Source organism: Nipponia nippon, unplaced genomic scaffold, assembly GCF_047370975.1.
Source record: "Nipponia nippon isolate SJK-2023a ecotype South Korea unplaced genomic scaffold, ASM4737097v1 scaffold_3, whole genome shotgun sequence".
NCBI lineage: Eukaryota > Metazoa > Chordata > Aves > Pelecaniformes > Threskiornithidae > Nipponia > Nipponia nippon.
Genome location: NW_028262347.1, coordinates 515,514 through 532,832, shown reverse-complemented (window position 1 = coordinate 532,832; position 17,319 = coordinate 515,514). Strand labels below are relative to the sequence as shown.

Genomic DNA, 17,319 nt, shown 5'->3' with positions numbered 1-17,319 from the left:
GCTGGGACGCCGCCGTATCTTCCCGTTGGCTCTGCTCTGAGGATGGCACCACAAAGCACGGAGCATTTTACGGTGCAGCCAGTGCCATTTGAAGTCCATTAACTGGATTTAACTCTGCAGAAGAACGCTGCTCCGAACAGGGACATCCAGCCCGTCCTGGGGGCTCCCCACGCACACCGCCTGCGTGCAAGGGAACCGCTCTGCTCAGAAGAATTCAGCACGGGACAAGCGTGCAATACCCGCCCAGGCGAGGCGGGAGGGGACCCTGCTGTGACCAGGCTGCAAACCCCCCGTCTCTCCAGCAAACCCAGCGCTGACGTTAGAAATACAAACGAGCTGTGCTAACAGCAGATGAAGGGAAATGTTTCCCTCCTAACGGGGACAACTTGGATGACGAGTCCCGGACCGTGGCTGCTTTGTGTCCTGGGAAGAGGACATGTGCTGGGAACAGCACATGCTGGACAGAGAAACCGAGAGTAAGCGCAGGTATTTTGGTGGCCCAGATGAACTGGGCAAACGTGCATCATCCTTCCCATCTACAGCACAGATACATCCCTCTCTGAACTGCTAGAATTTAAAGCTCGGGCAGGGTTATATGACTTCTCTCCTTTAAAAGAAATAGTTCATGAGCAAGGGGAGACCTCTGCTTTCTGGAAAACCTAGCCAGCTGCAGATAAGACTATTGATTTCCCTGTGTTGAATACGATCATGGATAATGACCCACAGATAATTTCTGCAGGGAAATTTTTTTCCCCAGGTCAAGAGGGAAAGAAGAAAAGGTTACAGAAACTGAGAGAGGATGAATCATTTTTATTAGGGATCTATACTGCAAAGTCTTTGAGACAGAAATACTGCATTCGCTGCCTCAAAAATCAGCAGCAGTTACAAACTGCCTTCGGACGGGGATGACGGGAACACTTGTGTTGCACAGAAGTGGATGAAAAAGAAAGCTTTAGCTGCTGAAGGGCTGAATTTCTAAAACCTCAAGGGTTTGGGTTCCCCCCCTCCACTTTTGTATGAGGAAGGCAAATAAATGGTGTTTGTAATTATCCAAGTTGGCAAAGACCTGCCACACAGAAAGGAGCATTTGGTGTCAGGGCCTATTTGCAATATCCCTGGTAGACTCATCCCTAGAGACACAGTGGATAAAAGAGCATTGCTAACAGCAATGCTGCTCTGCCTAGAAGGAGAGTAGATTTACTACAGTGACTTTGTAAAGGATGGCTGAGAAATTAAGAATAGCACTTATGCACTGCAGCTTTTCCTATCTTTGCTAAATACCAAGCACTGAAAATACCATCATTTATTTATTCCTTCTCTTGAAATCTTAGTTGGACATCTGCCCACGGTCCCATCACTTTACCAATAAACCTGAAAGCTCCAGGTTAAAAATTCAGTATAGAATTTTTAAGGAAAAAAATTCAGTATAGAATTTTTAAGGAAAAGACCTAAGGAAAGACTAAGGTTTTCAAAGTACCTAGGGGAGAGGAGGCTTGACTTGGCAGCAAAGTGGCCTTTTCTCTCTTCATGCACAGTATCCCTTCAGATCCTTAAAGCAGATACAGAGTAGTAGACAAGAAAACTCTGAGACCTTTTGGAAAGAGAGTGTTTCCTCCCTGTATTTGTATCCTCTCTAGTTTCAGGTTTTACCAGATTCCCACATCTGATGGGCCAAGTGGGCATCTCCTGGCAAAGATGGAGCACTTCTTCAAAAGGACTTGGGACAAGGACGTTCAAAAAGTCCCTGAGAAGCTGAAGGAGGCCAAAGCCAAAAAACAAACCCACAAGATCTAAAAGATTTTGGGTTCCTGGAGATGGTGCGATGAGGGATGGCTCCTGAATAGAGAACACGTATGGAAGTTTGTGGCATTGTTGCCGTCGGAAAGTGGAGAGCCAGAGGAGGATTTATTACTGGTCACTGTCGCCACTTCGGCTGTTAGGCTCAAATATGGCTATGGGCTGAAGGGATGGAGCAAAGCCAGTGTTAGTTCAGTTTTTAACACTGGCCACATCATCATCTGACCTGGCATTCAGAGAGGCAGCAGACCTCCTTGCCCCACAGGCTTCGGGGGCAAACAGCCTCCCTGCGCTTTGCCGAGCCCTCCCAGCCCCCCAGGGACCGTTATGAGCTCTTCTGCCTCTGCCTGCCAGGCGGCACAGCCTGCGCCTCTGTCCCTGCATGTCTCCTGGCACGCTTGTGCTGAATTCAGTGGGGAACAGATGGTTTCCACGATTGCTGGCTGGCCAGCAGGCAGGGCTGTCAAGCAGTGATTCTTACCCCCGTTGCACGGTGCCTGTCCAGCCTCCCGCTGGCTCTCGGGGCTCTCCCCTGCACGCAGGGGGTGCTCGGCAGCCTGGTCTGCAACAGCTCCCTGCTCCACAGAGGAGGAAAAAACAACATTCACAGCATTACTCCTCAACTCGGAGACCAGGTTGCAACACCGCTGGCCCCCGTGCCACGCGGCTTTGCCATGGGAAGCTTGGCCACACCTGTGATCTCCCTGGCCAGCTTGAGGGAACATGGGGTAATTCCCAGGCACCTGTAGATTCACAGATGGGTTTGGATGCAATAACCGTATCAAAGGTTTCTGTGCTTCAACAGGGAGGCTTCCCCGCACTGTGCAAGCAAGCTTTAAAAGCAAACATAATGAAAGAGGCAGCTCCTATCAACCCAGTCAGGTTCTGTCCAGAACTGCAGGCACAGAAGCCAGTTCCTGAACTAGCTCAGCCTTGGCATAATGGAAGTCCAAATCACCAAGGGTCTTCCCCATTCTGGAAGGGGATATTAACTATTAAATTAATGCTCTCCTTTCTCTCTGCACCCTTTTTCTGCTTCCACAGGGGCTGGCAAGGAGATGGGGTCCTGCAACGAGACTTCACTGGCTTCATCCTCAGCAACTCCCTCCATTCCCAGGTGCCTGTGTCCAGCAAGTCCCAGTGTCCTTCCCAGTTTGGGCAAGCCAAAAGCGTCCTCCTTTGATCAACCTCAGGGACTGCACACGCTCATTTTAGCAGACCTCCTGTGTTGCAGACTAAGACTTACTTGGTTAAGCCCCTTGAATATAAAACTACAAGACAAAATACTCTTCCATCCATCACCCTTGACTAGCTGACATAAAGACAGAGCAGGAAGGACACAGAACAATTACATTTTTACTTTACCATTCACCAAAATAAAACGCTATCCTGCACATATGTATATTTATTTTCTCCCAGGACAAGATGGTACAAAAAAGGATCACAACTGACACACATCAATCATACCGCTTAACATACTCCCGTAAAGGGCAGTATGAAAACTTGTAGCAGAAAACAATTAATCTGAGAAAAATAATTTGCTTCCTCTCTGCCCAATACCCTAAAGTTCAGATAAAAATGCATTGGGCTCTTAACAACAGCAAAAAAGCACTGATAGGAAACAGGGAGAGGCCTCTAGTTAAAGGAGTCAGACACCACAAAGATGCCGTACTTGTACACCATGTACTGCTGTTGGGTTTTTAACACTGAGCGTACCACTGTTGACTTCTTGTAATGATCAGCATTACAAAAGAGGTATCACTGATAATACTAAGACCTTTACCAGGAGGCAGAGAGGCACGTGTCCTTTCTAATCTTGCTTTTCCACACGGGTTTGCACACAGAACTCTAACGTAAGGCTCCTTCCGTATGTGCTGCCACGGTGCAGATGTTTACTTTAAAAAAAGAAAAAAAATTGCTAAACCAAAGAAAAATAGCCCAAAGATATTTATTTTGATAAAAGAGCTATTTGTTAAGCCTCTTCCAAACCAACTTCAAGATATTCATATTAAAGTAACTCTCTTTGCTGCTTTGTGCAGCCTTTAAAATTCATACCATAAATTACATCAGTGCAATTTTACATGGGAACAGTCTGAAGGCTTGTTAAAATATCCTCTTCCAACTGCAATTGTGCTCGTTGAAGATGCTGCCTCCCCCAGCCTTCCTCCACTGTTTGTTCACTACCCAACACTTGGAGGGCCTCCATCCCGGCATGCTAGCTCAGCTCTTCACAGGAGTCTTGCCTAACATTTTTCAGTAAAAATGGGCCACTTTTTTTTCCAAAACTTGGGTTAATTGAATGATTAGGTACTCGAGAGAACTAATTTATCTTCTTGCAGAGGAACAGAAGGGAGGCAGGTTGGAACCAGAAGCCCACGATCAATTCCAGAAACTTCTCCTTGATGGGAATTGCTATATGCCTTCTCTGCCTGAGCTCCACCTCATCAGAAAGGCAGTACAACCACACACAATGCCTCCAAATTCAGTGTCTCAGCTATATATCCAAAGAAGCCCTACAGGTGATGAAACAATAAACAGAACTAGAGATGACCACATTATAGCAGGGCCCCTATGCTTTGATGAGTCTATCTGGAACAGTCCTTGTTTAAGGAGTCTGAGGTCCTACCTACCTCTATCAGAAAGGCCACTTGCATGATTTCCTCCCAAGCACTGCAAAAGTGGCAAGCAACAACAACAGTGACACCCACCAAGCTGCAGACCCATGAAGAGACCACAGAGAACAAAGCTGCTTGCATTTCACCCAGGGCTGGGCAACGCACTGGCAGTATAGCAGCATCGCAATGCTACACACATGCAGCACCAAACTGTACCAACATGATTGACTGCTGATACTGCCACGAGACCACACGGTCCATAATGATGCTCTCACGCTCTGCCACGTAGGGTCCCTGCCTCCTCTCCATCTTTCATCCAGCAATTCAGGAAATTCTAGTTTAGTAAACAAGTCCATTGAAAACAGGACTGCCAAAGAGGCATTTCACAGGGAATATGGTTTCTTCTTTTCGGGCATGGATCTATTGGAGCTGCACGAGTGGAAGAGCTGTGCCAAGCTGGATGCACTATGCTTTCCTTTCTACAGAGGGGAAGAACCAGTCCTGCATATAAAGTGTGATCTGGTGACAAATGAAAGATATGGATTAGAAGTGCACATTGCACCATTGTGCAACATCTGAAATACCAACACTTATGGGAGGATAGCTGGACAGCTAGACTCAGGAGCCAGCCCTAGAGGCAGCCCAAGGAGAAGGATCTGCAGGGAGGGAACTGGGAAGGCAGAGAAAGCAGGAGAGCAGAGCATCAAGATGGGCAACAGAACAGGAGTACCAACCACGACCAGTGCCTGTGCGAGGAACCCGGCTGGGAGTAGCAAGCAGTTACTACAGAAACACCCACGTCCAAAACAAAGCAAAATGGGTGCATCAAAGAGGGATGGAGAAGGGAGTTTGAGATGTTGTTTTCTTTCCTAGGCTAACTCTGTATTCGTTACTATCATGGCCAGAAGTGAAACAGTTAAAAAAAAAAGATACACTTATTTTATTTTCTATGATATCTATTTGCTTTCAGCAAGATCATCAGCTCATATTTCTCCTATTTTATACAAAGATTCATGAGAGGCTCAGTTCCCGAAAAGCATCACCAAGAAAGACTAAGGGTGAGACCAAAACAGCAGACTGTCTTCCTCAAGCCAGACCCAGAGGGATGGGGTTCAGCCTGCACGCGTAAGCGTGGGTACGTAAGCTCCTACCACAGCTAATGGAGACGTGACGGACAACTCGGTGGAGCACAGCTGAGCTCACCTGCAGCAGCCCGCAGGTGGGACTCAGCCGCCCCAGCGAGGACCCCGTCCGGCACCGCAAGTGCCGATCCCACCCAACCTCCCAGCCATGGCCGGAGGCAGCTCTCCTGCCATCCCCACACCAAGCCTGCCAGGCCCACGCTGATGTCTTGGACTCCCCGTTGTGAAGTGACCAGTCCAGGCAACCGACTCCAGCCTCAGGGCCAGCGATTGAAACGTGTCTGGGTACCCTTCACCACAATCTGGAAATCTTGCCAAGGGAACGGGAACCATGCAGCAGCACTTGCATTTACATGTCTGAACACGGAAGCTGAGGACAGCCCACAATTTTCCTTTAGTGCTGGATGAGCCTGTGAAATTAAGGGGCAGAAATTTCCCAGTAATGGGGCACGAGGACATGGAAGGAAAGCTGAAGGACAGAAAAGTCCACGTGCTCATCCCAGAGATCCCTTCAGTCCTACAAGCAAGACAAGGCATCGGGCAAAAAACACTGGAAGTGACTCACCAGCCACACGATGGGAGCAAACCCGAGATGTTCTGGCCCATTCTGGAGGACTCTCAGTGACACCAGCACTTCACCGAGAGGTGAGATAATGATCTTGGCTGAGAAATAGGTAGAGCAATTAGGACGACATTAAACTAAGAACACAAGTGAAATGATTCCAAAGAGGAAAACACAGCACAAATGCACTGTGTCAGAAGTAATTAAACCCATTTGACACAGAATGCGAGGAAGCTTTTTTTCTTCCTCTTTGCTCATTGCAAAACGCTGGGAGGCTGGATAATACAGAAAAGGATATGGACTGCTTTTACTGGTAAGAAGGATTGTGATCTAATTGTCAGTACTGAAATCTACAGACAATTACACCATTTTAGAATATTAAGGATGACGGATTGTTATGAGAACGTACTGGGAGGGCAAGGAGGACCAGAGAACGAGTTTACATTAAAATCCCATCATCTATTCTATGGCCACTGATTATTCAGAACAGGACTTCAAATGCACGTGGCTTAGCATCTGAAGTAGTAAGTTAAAAGGTCCTTCATAAGATTTTGTTACAGATCACTAAAGAAAACTGTATTAACTTCTAAATGTTTATCCCTAAGTTGTATAAATTAACATTTGCACTATATCAGGGCAACTTCAACTTGAAGGAAAATGCTGGGTGTCCCATCCAACAAGCAATAAAAAATCATTTCATTTTCTAAAAAGGAGAAAACTGATCACTTTCTATAGACACTGTTTCACTCCAGCATAAGGGAACGCTACTTTGGATCTCAATGTAATGAAGAAAAATCTGCTTAATACTTGACTGCTGTCTAATCAACTAGGGATGACATGGAAAGAAGAAAGTCCCAACTAGCCAGGTGAATATTTGATGCTTCCTAAGGGAATCAACCAAGGGAAATTAGATTAGGTATCAATCACAGGAAATGTGGGAGGTTTAAAATTAAAAAGAGAAAGTAAAAGGCGACTGGGAAGTCTTGAAGAACAATTTGTGTGGCTCAGAACTACCACTCCGTAAATCAGAGAGGAGAACCGCTGCCACGTGCCCCTCCAGGTCAGCAGCAAAGTGACGGCGGCAGCTACAAACAGGCACCTCTAACAACAGGACACGATGAAATAGATAGTGGTCAATATGAACTGAAAATTAAAAAATGAAGAATAATAACAAGAACAAATGACAGGAGTAAAGAAATCCACGTTTGGCCTGGCAAAGGACTATCAGAGAGTGGTTTTGCTGTTGATGTTTAAATTTGATAATATGGAAATGACTTCCCAGCCCCGGTGCAAGCCAGTCCATCACTAGGCAGAGAGCATATAATTGCTAATAAACACAGATAGCAAAATGACCAATCATTTATTTTTTATTTTGCTGCTGTGGAAATACATTCTTTTCCTTTCCGTTACCAAATAAGGATTTTTGGCATGAGCTACCTGATACTAAATAAATTGTTTACATCTAGTGAATGTTGTATATCCTCCTCCTTATCTTCTCCCTGAAGATCTTCCTGGTCCAAAAAAAGTTACATTTTAATACATTTTGAAATATTGGGACGTTCAAAAAGACCAGAAGAAAAAGTAGCGTCAGGCCAATGTTCAAAAAGGGGCAAGTAAAACGATCTGTGAAACTGCAAGTCAGGGAAATAACACTGATCCTGGGAAAATGCTGGGAAAATTGATTTGGAATTTAATTGACACAGCATTAAAGAATACCTGTATTGTTAATATCACCCAATCAAGCTTTACAGTAAATAGGTCTTCCCACTCAAACGTAATTCCTTTCCTTGGTAAATTACAAGTTTGATTGATGCAGATAGTTGTACTGATGTAAGACTCACGCTTGGCTGAGTCCTACATGACATTAAAAATGAGTGGTATAAAATGTCAGACAGACACGTTCCAAATGAACAGAAATCCAGCTGAAGAGCAGCAGTCAGAGCGGTCACTGGGCGACGTGGCTGACCACATGGGTGCCGAAGAGGGTCTTCAGGGTGCTGGACTTGACTCTATTCTGGATCCTCATCAATTATCCTGAAGCAAATGCAAATCTCTGACTGAGACGCTACACCTCAGGGAGGAGACGTGCTGCCCTGGGCAGCTGCAGCAGCTGCACCCTGCGGTCACGGCTCTGCAAAACGCTCCTGTCCAGGGGGCCAAGCCGGACCTCCCCAGCCGTGCTGCTGCAGTCGGCAGCCCGGGGCAGGAGCAGCACGCTGCCGCCGTGCTCTTTCCATCATCCAGCCTGGGCTGTGTGGGAAGTCAACAGGAAGGAAAACAACCTCCCCAGAACAAAGCAAGCTCCCAAGCAAGGAACTGCTGAGTGCTTCCACTCCGTTCAGCCAACATGGGCCACGTAACCCCAGGTTAAGGTGGGGCCAGGACACAGCGCAGGAGGAGGAACGGGAAGGGAAACCCCCCTGGCCCCTCCGTCTCGCAGGACATCAGGTGGGGTCCCATCCCAGAGACACACGGTCACCCCTCTCCTCCCAAACGCGGCCCTGGGAGGCTGGAGAGCCGGGACCTGCAGGAAGAGCGGTGCCTGCCCGTGACGAGTGGCACAGGCAGGCAGCAGGCCGTCTGGTACCTGCGCTGTTAAAAATCTCTACAAAATGGAGTAGTGACATATAAGCCACAAAAATGACAGGAAAACTGGAGAAAATACCTTCAAATGAAAGACTGGAGGAGTTTGGCCTCTCTTTAATTAAGGAAAGGAAGATTGAATGTTGACTTGATTACCATGTATAAATACCTTCATGTGAAGGCATACCAGGTACTAAAGTGCTCTTTAATCTAGAAGATAAAGTATAACGACAGCTGGAAGCTGAAGCATACAAATTTAAATGAGAGATGAATTTTAAACCGTGAGGGTGATTAACCAAATAACGAAGGAAAGGCACAGATCTGTTCCCTGAATCAAGATTGATGACTTTCTGGAAAACATGTTTAAGCTTTGCTTAGCGAAGACGCACACACACAGGGGGAGGGTGAGGAGCATCCTGCGAGACACAGGAGGTCAGGTCAGATGTACAATAGCTCCATCTGGTCCTACATTCCAGGAACCCATGAATACTGAACAGCAGTTTTATGTCACTCTTTCATGTTCACAAAACAGATCGTAAAGCAAGCAGTAATGAAGTGTTTTTGCACAAGAATTAGACTCCAGAAGTGAGGCGTCCAAGACTCCCTCTGCTCTAACCATCTATTTTCGCATCTCATAGCATTCACTCTGGTTTTGCCCTCAGTTCTGAACCAGATCCAAATGACTATTTGGGTCGGGTGTTTTTCCTTCTTCCCCCTCTATATTTAACAGCCTTTTCAGTACTCAAGAGCCTGCTCCTATAAGCCTCTACCCTTCTGTGAAGTAACATCTGGGTTCAAACCATATCAGATCCAAAACTCTCACAGCATCTTTTCAAGCAGCACACTGCACTCTGCAATAGAATATACTCTGGAAAGCTGAATCAGCTTTAGAAGAGCAGAGGACTTTCTTTATAAGGAAAGATCCCTCAAAATGCTTGTAAGGTCTTCGGCAAAAAAGAAAACCACGTGGAGCTGAGCTGTTTGGACATGCTCCAGAGCAGACGGTGATCGCGCTCGCACGCTATCAGCTATTTCTCATGGGAGCAGTTGTTCATCAGGACACTGTGGCAGGTCCAGACAGAGTGGTTACACCACCAAATTACACAGCGTAAACACTCCTGGGCGCTGTTCAAACGGTTCTTGCCAGAGTTTGGCTGCACCAGCTTTCACCTTCCCAGTTCAGGAGCTGGCAGAGGCCATTCCCAACGGGCAGTTCGGATGCAGCTGTGTTATCTGAGAGGATAAGAGAGGTTAATAGTGTGAACGACACCACGCTCTGCCACCTGATCTCGGTGCTGAAAAATGGTTTGGACACACTGAATTTCCAAGCACAGAGGTAGCCAGTGTTTCAGAAACAACCTGAAAAGCCATCCAACTGAACCAGAAACACAGAAAATTAATCATCAGATTGGAGTCTGCTCATGGGTTGGAAATGTGCCCATGATTCACACACAGAAGTCCAAGTCTATAATAAACACTAATAAGCTGCATTACTTTAAAACAGGAACAACAAAAGCAGTAACTCCTCTCTCGGAACAAGACTACGAGGCTTCACAGCAGGGGATACGGGGAGAGGCCCTCCCTCACTGCCCCATCAATAAGGAAAACGTGCTGGAGTCTGATTCTCACTTCTTACAGCCAGGAGCCTGCAGACAACCCAACAGCCAGCGCTCCAGTGACCAGACTTCTCTGGGGTGAATTTTGCTCACATAGATAGGAAAAAAAGAGACAAAAAAAAAAAAATCGAGGAAACCAGACGCCAAGATTTTATTTTCTTGACCCCCAAAATACTTCTTAAATCTTCTGACTGCTTCATGAAGAGATCCTCAGGCAGCAATTTGCATTCACCCAACTAGCCGGTCCCAGAGGCAACCTCATCCTCCCCAGAACACCACTGAAAGATGCACGGCCCCCCAGCTCTTTCATTTTATGCTGTATTCCCAGACTCTGTGTCTTTCCCACACACACACACCGTCTTCTCCCAAGAGCCTTCTGTAACTTCATGCTCCCAAGGCCCAAGCGTCGTAAGAAGACACACTACTGAGAAATTCAACTTACATCCCTCTGTTCCAAACCTTACATTTCAGACAATATATCATTTGCTACACCCCCTCAAAAACAACCACTCCCCCAAATTCCCATTGTGTTCCCCAACTCTGCTCTGTCATCCCCCCCCCTCTGGAGAAGCCAGCCTCACCTCCAGTATCCGGATCATGAAAGTTGGGGTCCAGTCCCTTCTCCAGCAGTCTGCAGACCTTCTCCGCATTTAGCATCTGCACATACTCCATGAACTTCTTCAGATTTGCCTGCAGCCATGACACCCCAGGAAAACACACAATACACAGTGTTAACACCCCAATATGAAGAAAGAAGCCACCAGAGGAATATCCCCGTTCAGGAGACCCAAGGCAACCACCGAGAATACTGGGGCTGCGCCCACCAGAAGCCAGGGCACATGAGGGTATGCCGCTAATCTACACGGAACATGGTCTTTCCGTCCCTCTCCTTAAGACTGGGATTGCTGGATCACCCCATGGAAACCGTCAGGGGCTGCCAGCCACCACCCTCTGCCCCCACCGCAAGTCCCCTGCTAAGGCACTTTCTGTTCGTACGCACCGTGAGGGCAGGCACACACGTTGCATGTGCTTGTGACACAGGCACATCAACAGACACGTAACTTCGTGCATTTGTCAACGATGCAGCATGGCGCTGGCTATGGAAGGTGCTGTGCCAGCCAAGCAGCATCCCACCAACGGTGAACCGTACCGCCCGGGGTTTCATCCACGTCTCACTGCAATGCCGTGTACATCGTGTTGCGTCACAAACTCATTTTAAGGGCGTATCACCCATCTGCCCGCTGAACTTAAAACACTTTGGAGGAAAGACCAAGCCACTCAAACACTGACCATTATTGTATGGCCCAACAGGTACGGCTGCCAGTCTGCTGTGAAATTGTGCTTTATTCCGGGTGTAACTTTCTGTCTTTGGCCAAAGACTAAATCTTGTTCTTTTCAGGGGACCGAGTGTCCAAAAGACTCTCCTTTAAGTCTGCCTGGTTGTTCGTGGGTTGTTGGTTTTTTCCCTTTTTTTCTCTTTTGGATAGCTATATTTGATTAATACATTATTTTATTAAATTTCTAGACTCTAGAAATGGCAACTCTGCCAGGCAGGCAGGCAAGACTTGGACAGACTACAGTGTGAAAACACCCATCTCACACATGTTTCCACTCCAGATTTTCAGACCTTTGATTGCAGGTTGGCTGGGGTTTTTTGAGTTTATTTTAATCAAACCTTGCCGTAGCCAGCTTTAGGAAAGGCACTCTAGAAAGTGCCTGACACAGCAGAAATACCGTGCAATTCGCTGAGGGAAGCCTTTGGGCAAAGCTCTAACCAACCGGTCAAGCTGCAGCCAATGGTCGGGGAACTGCTCTTGCTCCTGTGAACCATGGCACAGCTGGCTGAACGCGTCTGAGCAAAGCAGATTTTTCACCCAGTGAAAAGACTCCAGCTTCAACGTTTTCCCATAATTTGATATAGAAAAATTGTATCTTTTATGAAGCGAAATGCATTCCAAAGTGCTTCACTTCAAATTTCTTTTTGAAGATGTCCAGTTGGAAACTAGATCAAAAAAATTCTGAAAATACCAAACAGGATGCAAAAACATGTCCAATTCTTTTCAAAGGCTTCCTAAACAAAATTTCATCACACACTATTTTGCATAATATTTTGATTTTGTCAATATTTAATTTTCTAGTGGGAAAACTTTATACTTTTAGAACCAGTTCTACAAAGGAGTCTGCAAATCCCAAAACTTGGGACCCACAAGTTCATTTGTGCCATTTCTCTGACATGCTGAGGAGACCGTGGTAAGAAGTCAGACAGAAAAATATCACCAAGATGAACCTTTTCAAGGATGAGACAAATTAATGCTGGGCTGTGAACCTGATTTAAACGAAATTCAGTCTCTATGTGGCTAGTCTGCAGAACCAAGCCTAAAACATATAGCACAATTTTTTTAAAATCAGCACCATGGAGCCATGCCATAAACAAGCCAGGTCACATATTTAAAATTATATAGTCATTTTAGTGCACTACCCCCCGCAACATCACTCCAGCTCAGCAGAGCTAATTAGCTCAGGCAAAACCCTACGGTAACGCAGCTCCACTGCACCCGTGCCAGTACTTGACCTGCTCACTCCGGCTGTCTGCAGCAATACGCAGATGCGTGCAGAGATGCCAGTGCCACAGGAACGCACAAGATAATGCACAAAGCCACAAACATGCAATTCAGTTACAAGGTTCGGTCCCCTTAGGGCCCCAGGGACAACAGTGCAGTAAGGCAAGAGCCAAGAAGAGCAGAGATTCACTGGGGACAGCAGCTGATCCCTTGGTGTGGAGCACGGCCCTGGTCCCTGTCTCGACCACCTTGCCCATCCCTGGGTGCTCCCTCACATTCCTCAAGACTGCACCAGCCCAGGCAGGGCCTCCAGGACAGATCCAACGCAACTGCGGGACGGTGCACACGAGCAAGGAGAAACCACTTGGAGGGTAAAAAAGGGTTGGGTCACCCGCACCGGGAAGCGCGGGAAATGTCTACATGCAGTATAAGCAATTCCCACAGCACCAACACTCTTATCATGAGTGCGGCAAAAGGGCAACTGGCATCACCTGCAGCAGGGCACAAGCACTGCCTCGTCGGGTGGCAAGACATTCCCCCGACCCTCGCTGCTTGGTGTTACTTCTCCCCCAGATCCCCTCTCGCCTCACAAGTAACTGAACGCAAAATCCACCTCCTGCTTCAGTATCCCTTCAGCTTCTGCAGAAGTACAGAAACACTGAAAGAAATCACAGCTGCCTGCCAGCAATAGCACAGACGGGACTTGACAACTCCAGCAACCGCCTCCAGGATGCCATCCCAAAATGCCTCTTCCCAACCATCACCCGATGGTGCAGATTTAACCCTCTTCCTTCCACTCCCATTTGTCCGTCCACCTCTTCTCCCCCCAGCAGCCATTCAGCAGACGATGCTAACCTAACCCAACAGATGATGCTCCATGTGTGGCCCCACTAAAGCCCTGTGGCCAAGAAGGCACTGCCAGTCCCACCAAGAACCGTGCCAGTGGTCACGGGACGTGTGGAGGCACGAGCCGAGGAAAGGACCCCCCCCGCCATGGCCCATCCCCTTGACCCTGGCAGCCTCTGCCCACGCAGGCCCCTGCACCAGCAGCAGCCTTCCCGGGGCCTCCAGGGACAGAGGCACTTGTGTGCGCTCCCCGCCAAGGCAAACACCGTACCTCTGCGAATGCAATAGCAGCTCACAGCAGTTTCACTTTTGTGCTGCTACCAGACACATCCCAGGCACTAACCTGAAGTTCTGCTCCTGAGGTTCTCCCAGCAACTCTCATTTACAACTCCAGAAATGCATCCTACCCAGACCACCAGCACCCAGCAACAGTGTGCTCGTTTATACTTCTAGTTTGCTAGGTGTTCAGGAATTGAAAACGTTTTTTGACAGTACGAATTTGATGCACTATGTCAAGTTTTAATGGTACTTTTTATATTTAGAAAGGAAATGGAAGAGAAACTGCATGAGCAAAAGGAGGATGCAGAGAGAGGCATACTTGATTCTGGGGTCTGCATTCTCCCGCGGCAGGTGCTCGTTCGTCGTCACAGTCCTGGGCACTGCGCAGGCATTAATGGGTCTACGCATGGAATTTCCCTTCGGGGGAAATCAATTACTACCCTGCATTTCCAGATGAAGAACAAAGAAGGTTCATCTATCCAAGGTCTTGGACAAAATCCACAGCAATGCCTCAAAAATAATTTATAAAGTCCAGAGACTTAATCTGTTAATTTTTACATAGAAAAATATTCTCTTCCCATCAGCTTGTAGCTGCCTATCTGCTCTGCAGCATGCTCCAGACATGCAGCTCGGTGCCCACGTTAAGAGGTTGCTGCAATTCACAAACTTAACACTATGGGGAGAGGGTAGGACACCAGCACAGTGATTTCAGATCCTCCCTGGCCCGGTTCTGTTCCTCCAATTTGGTCGTAGACCTCAGGGAACAAGGAAAATGCCTAAGAAAACCGAGAATATAGATTATCAAAAAGACCATTCACCAGAGGCGTAATGTTACAGCATTACAAGAGTCCCACGTCCAGGATTTAGGTGACAGCCTTGCTCCACTTACAAACAAGCCTGAATTAAGGCATAAGAAGGAAAGAGACCCAAAAAAGGGGAAAAATAAAAAGAAGATCGCAACCTAGATGGTGTCTCCGATCAGGCTTCCAGGCCGGCCTTAGGAAGAGCTGTGTTTGCACAGCAGAGGCAGTGAGCTGTGGCGGGAGACACGGCCAAGCGGCCAGGAACAGGGTTACCGTACGCGTTTCACTGCCGAAAGACAGTGGGTTTGGAACCACACGTTTGGGTAACACGGCAGCAACCAGAGCGACCGCAGCAACTCGCCTGCGGGCACCAGGAGCAGCGGCGTGTACCAATGCCGCCCATTACCAGACACTTTTCAGTTTCTTATTCTACACCAACAGAGAGGTATATAATTAGCTCAATTAAGCTGTTTTCCAGAATAAAGTTAGAGAAAAACATGTTTTTTTATTCAAGTTCAATATTTCTATGACCACAGAGACATGAGAGTCCACCGTTTCTATTGACTGATTCTGGGGAGGCAGTCTGCTGCTGCCCAGATAGCTCTACGGCACTACACCAATAGCCAGATTTGGGAAATAACAGAAACTGGGTGAGGTAAAAGAAGAGGAAATTGCTAATTGAGACATCCTGGTCACTATACACTTGAAACCATTGCATCAGATCCACGGACTCCCTTCCTTGGAGGCCTCTCGTGCATCTTGCCTTTGCAGCCCAATAACCGGAGAACTGAAAACCCCCATCAAGCTCCCTGCTCCCTCCCAGCACCTCCTGGGTGTCCGTCTCTCTGGACAGAAGCTGTGGCAGGTCTGGGGAGCCTCCGCGGAGCAACCCCAGCTCTGCCAAGGCATCTGCCAACAGGCGGGGTGCACGGTCCCCCCTCGACTGCCCGCGGACATCTGCCCGCAGCCCCCAGGTGCCATTTCAGCTGGCTTGGTCAAAGCGGCCCGTTCCCAGCAAGCTGGTGCAGCCAGACCTGAGGCACCCAGCGTTTGAACCACCACCACCACCAAGGCAGGGCACGGCTCCGACCACAGAGCTTAACCAAAATCAGACCAGCTCTGCACGGTGCAGCCAAAGCCGCGTGGCAATCCCTGCCCGTGGCACAGCCGTCCCCGCCAGCCCCCTCCCCGCGGAGGGGACACAGGGGCTCTCGGGGAGCTACTCCCCACCCGGGTGCGACCGTGGTCATCGCAGCAGCCCCAGGCGCTGCAGCACGCAGAGCACTGCCAAACTGACAACAATTTGATCCTAGCTTTAATGCTTTCACTTAAGTAAAATTTCAGTTACGCTAAAGGTATCTCCCATCTTAAAAAAGCACCTGCTTAACCTGAGTTTGCAGCGTGACAGCTGATGCGGATGTCGGTATTTACAAGCATTTATAAAAAGGTATTGGTTACACGGCCCTTCTGCCAACAGTCATGAATTCAAGTGTGCTTTTTCATTCAGAATCAGAAGCAAAACATACTGAGCTTTTGCAATCAACTCAGAAAACACTACAAATATGCCACAGCCTTGTCCCTTGCTGGGCACATTATATCCACTTCTCGCAATGAAGTGAACGCTGATATTTACATTCTTCCATGTCGTTTTTTCAGCTTCTGCTGCATAGAAAAGCTTTCCTATCTGATTGTTTTCCATTTCAATTTAGCTAGAAACACAGAATATTTTCCTTATTATTTGGACTGATTCACTCAAAGCTGAAAGGAGATTTGAGAACTGAGAAAGTAAGGAAGCTTGTTTTCCTCCCCCAATCTATGAATAAAACCCTGGTGGGAAAGGAATGAGATCTCATTATTCCAAGAACTTGAGGGATTTGGGGCCAGGTTTTCAAATGTATTAAGGTGACTAGACATGGAGAGCAAATGTCAGACTCTCACTGAAATCAAGGGGAGCTAAGCAGATGCCTAAACTGCTTAGGCAGTTTTGAAATCTCACTAGATACTTGCTTTTTTTCTGGCACTTAAATACCTTTGAGAATTTGTGATGAGAACCACTCGTACAAACCAAATCTTCCTTTGTTTAAAAGATCAGTCAGCTTTAAATACAAAAGCTATGTACTGATAAATTTACTTTTCGTATTCTGTGTCCAGTACATTCAAGCAACATTTATTTAAGTGATAAAGACACAATTTTAAATGTTATTTTGCTTTAATTTTAACTGAATTTCAACTTTCATCCAAATGCAGTTTGATACAAATCAAAAGAATAAAAAAATAATCAGAAGCCAGTAAAGGCATGGCACCCCATTTCCTATATGCCACAATTAAAACCTAAATGTATTTATATAGAGCCATCTAAGTGCTTAAACAAACACTCATAGCGGATCTTCCTGTGGGCAAAAGGACCGTATTTAGCGTGAAGATTATGGTGATTTGCAAATCGATATGTTTGAATGGCTACGCTAACCAGAGAGAAGCAAGCTTTCTCTGGGGAGGGAAAAAACCCCAAGACCCA

The 17,319-nt window shown here is 47.2% G+C and overlaps 1 protein-coding gene across 8 annotated transcripts in view; it reads right to left on the bottom strand.

Moving 5' to 3' along the window:
• Positions 1 to 17,319, bottom strand: part of SHANK3 (SH3 and multiple ankyrin repeat domains 3) — a 375,879-nt gene that overhangs the window by 285,328 nt on the left and 73,232 nt on the right. For all 8 annotated transcript variants that reach the window (XM_087764022.1, XM_087764023.1, XM_087764025.1 and 5 more), the window contains exon 6: positions 10,897 to 11,005. In XM_087764022.1, the coding sequence (XP_087620148.1) occupies positions 10,897 to 11,005 (109 nt within the window). The remainder of the gene's footprint in view (positions 1 to 10,896; positions 11,006 to 17,319) is intronic.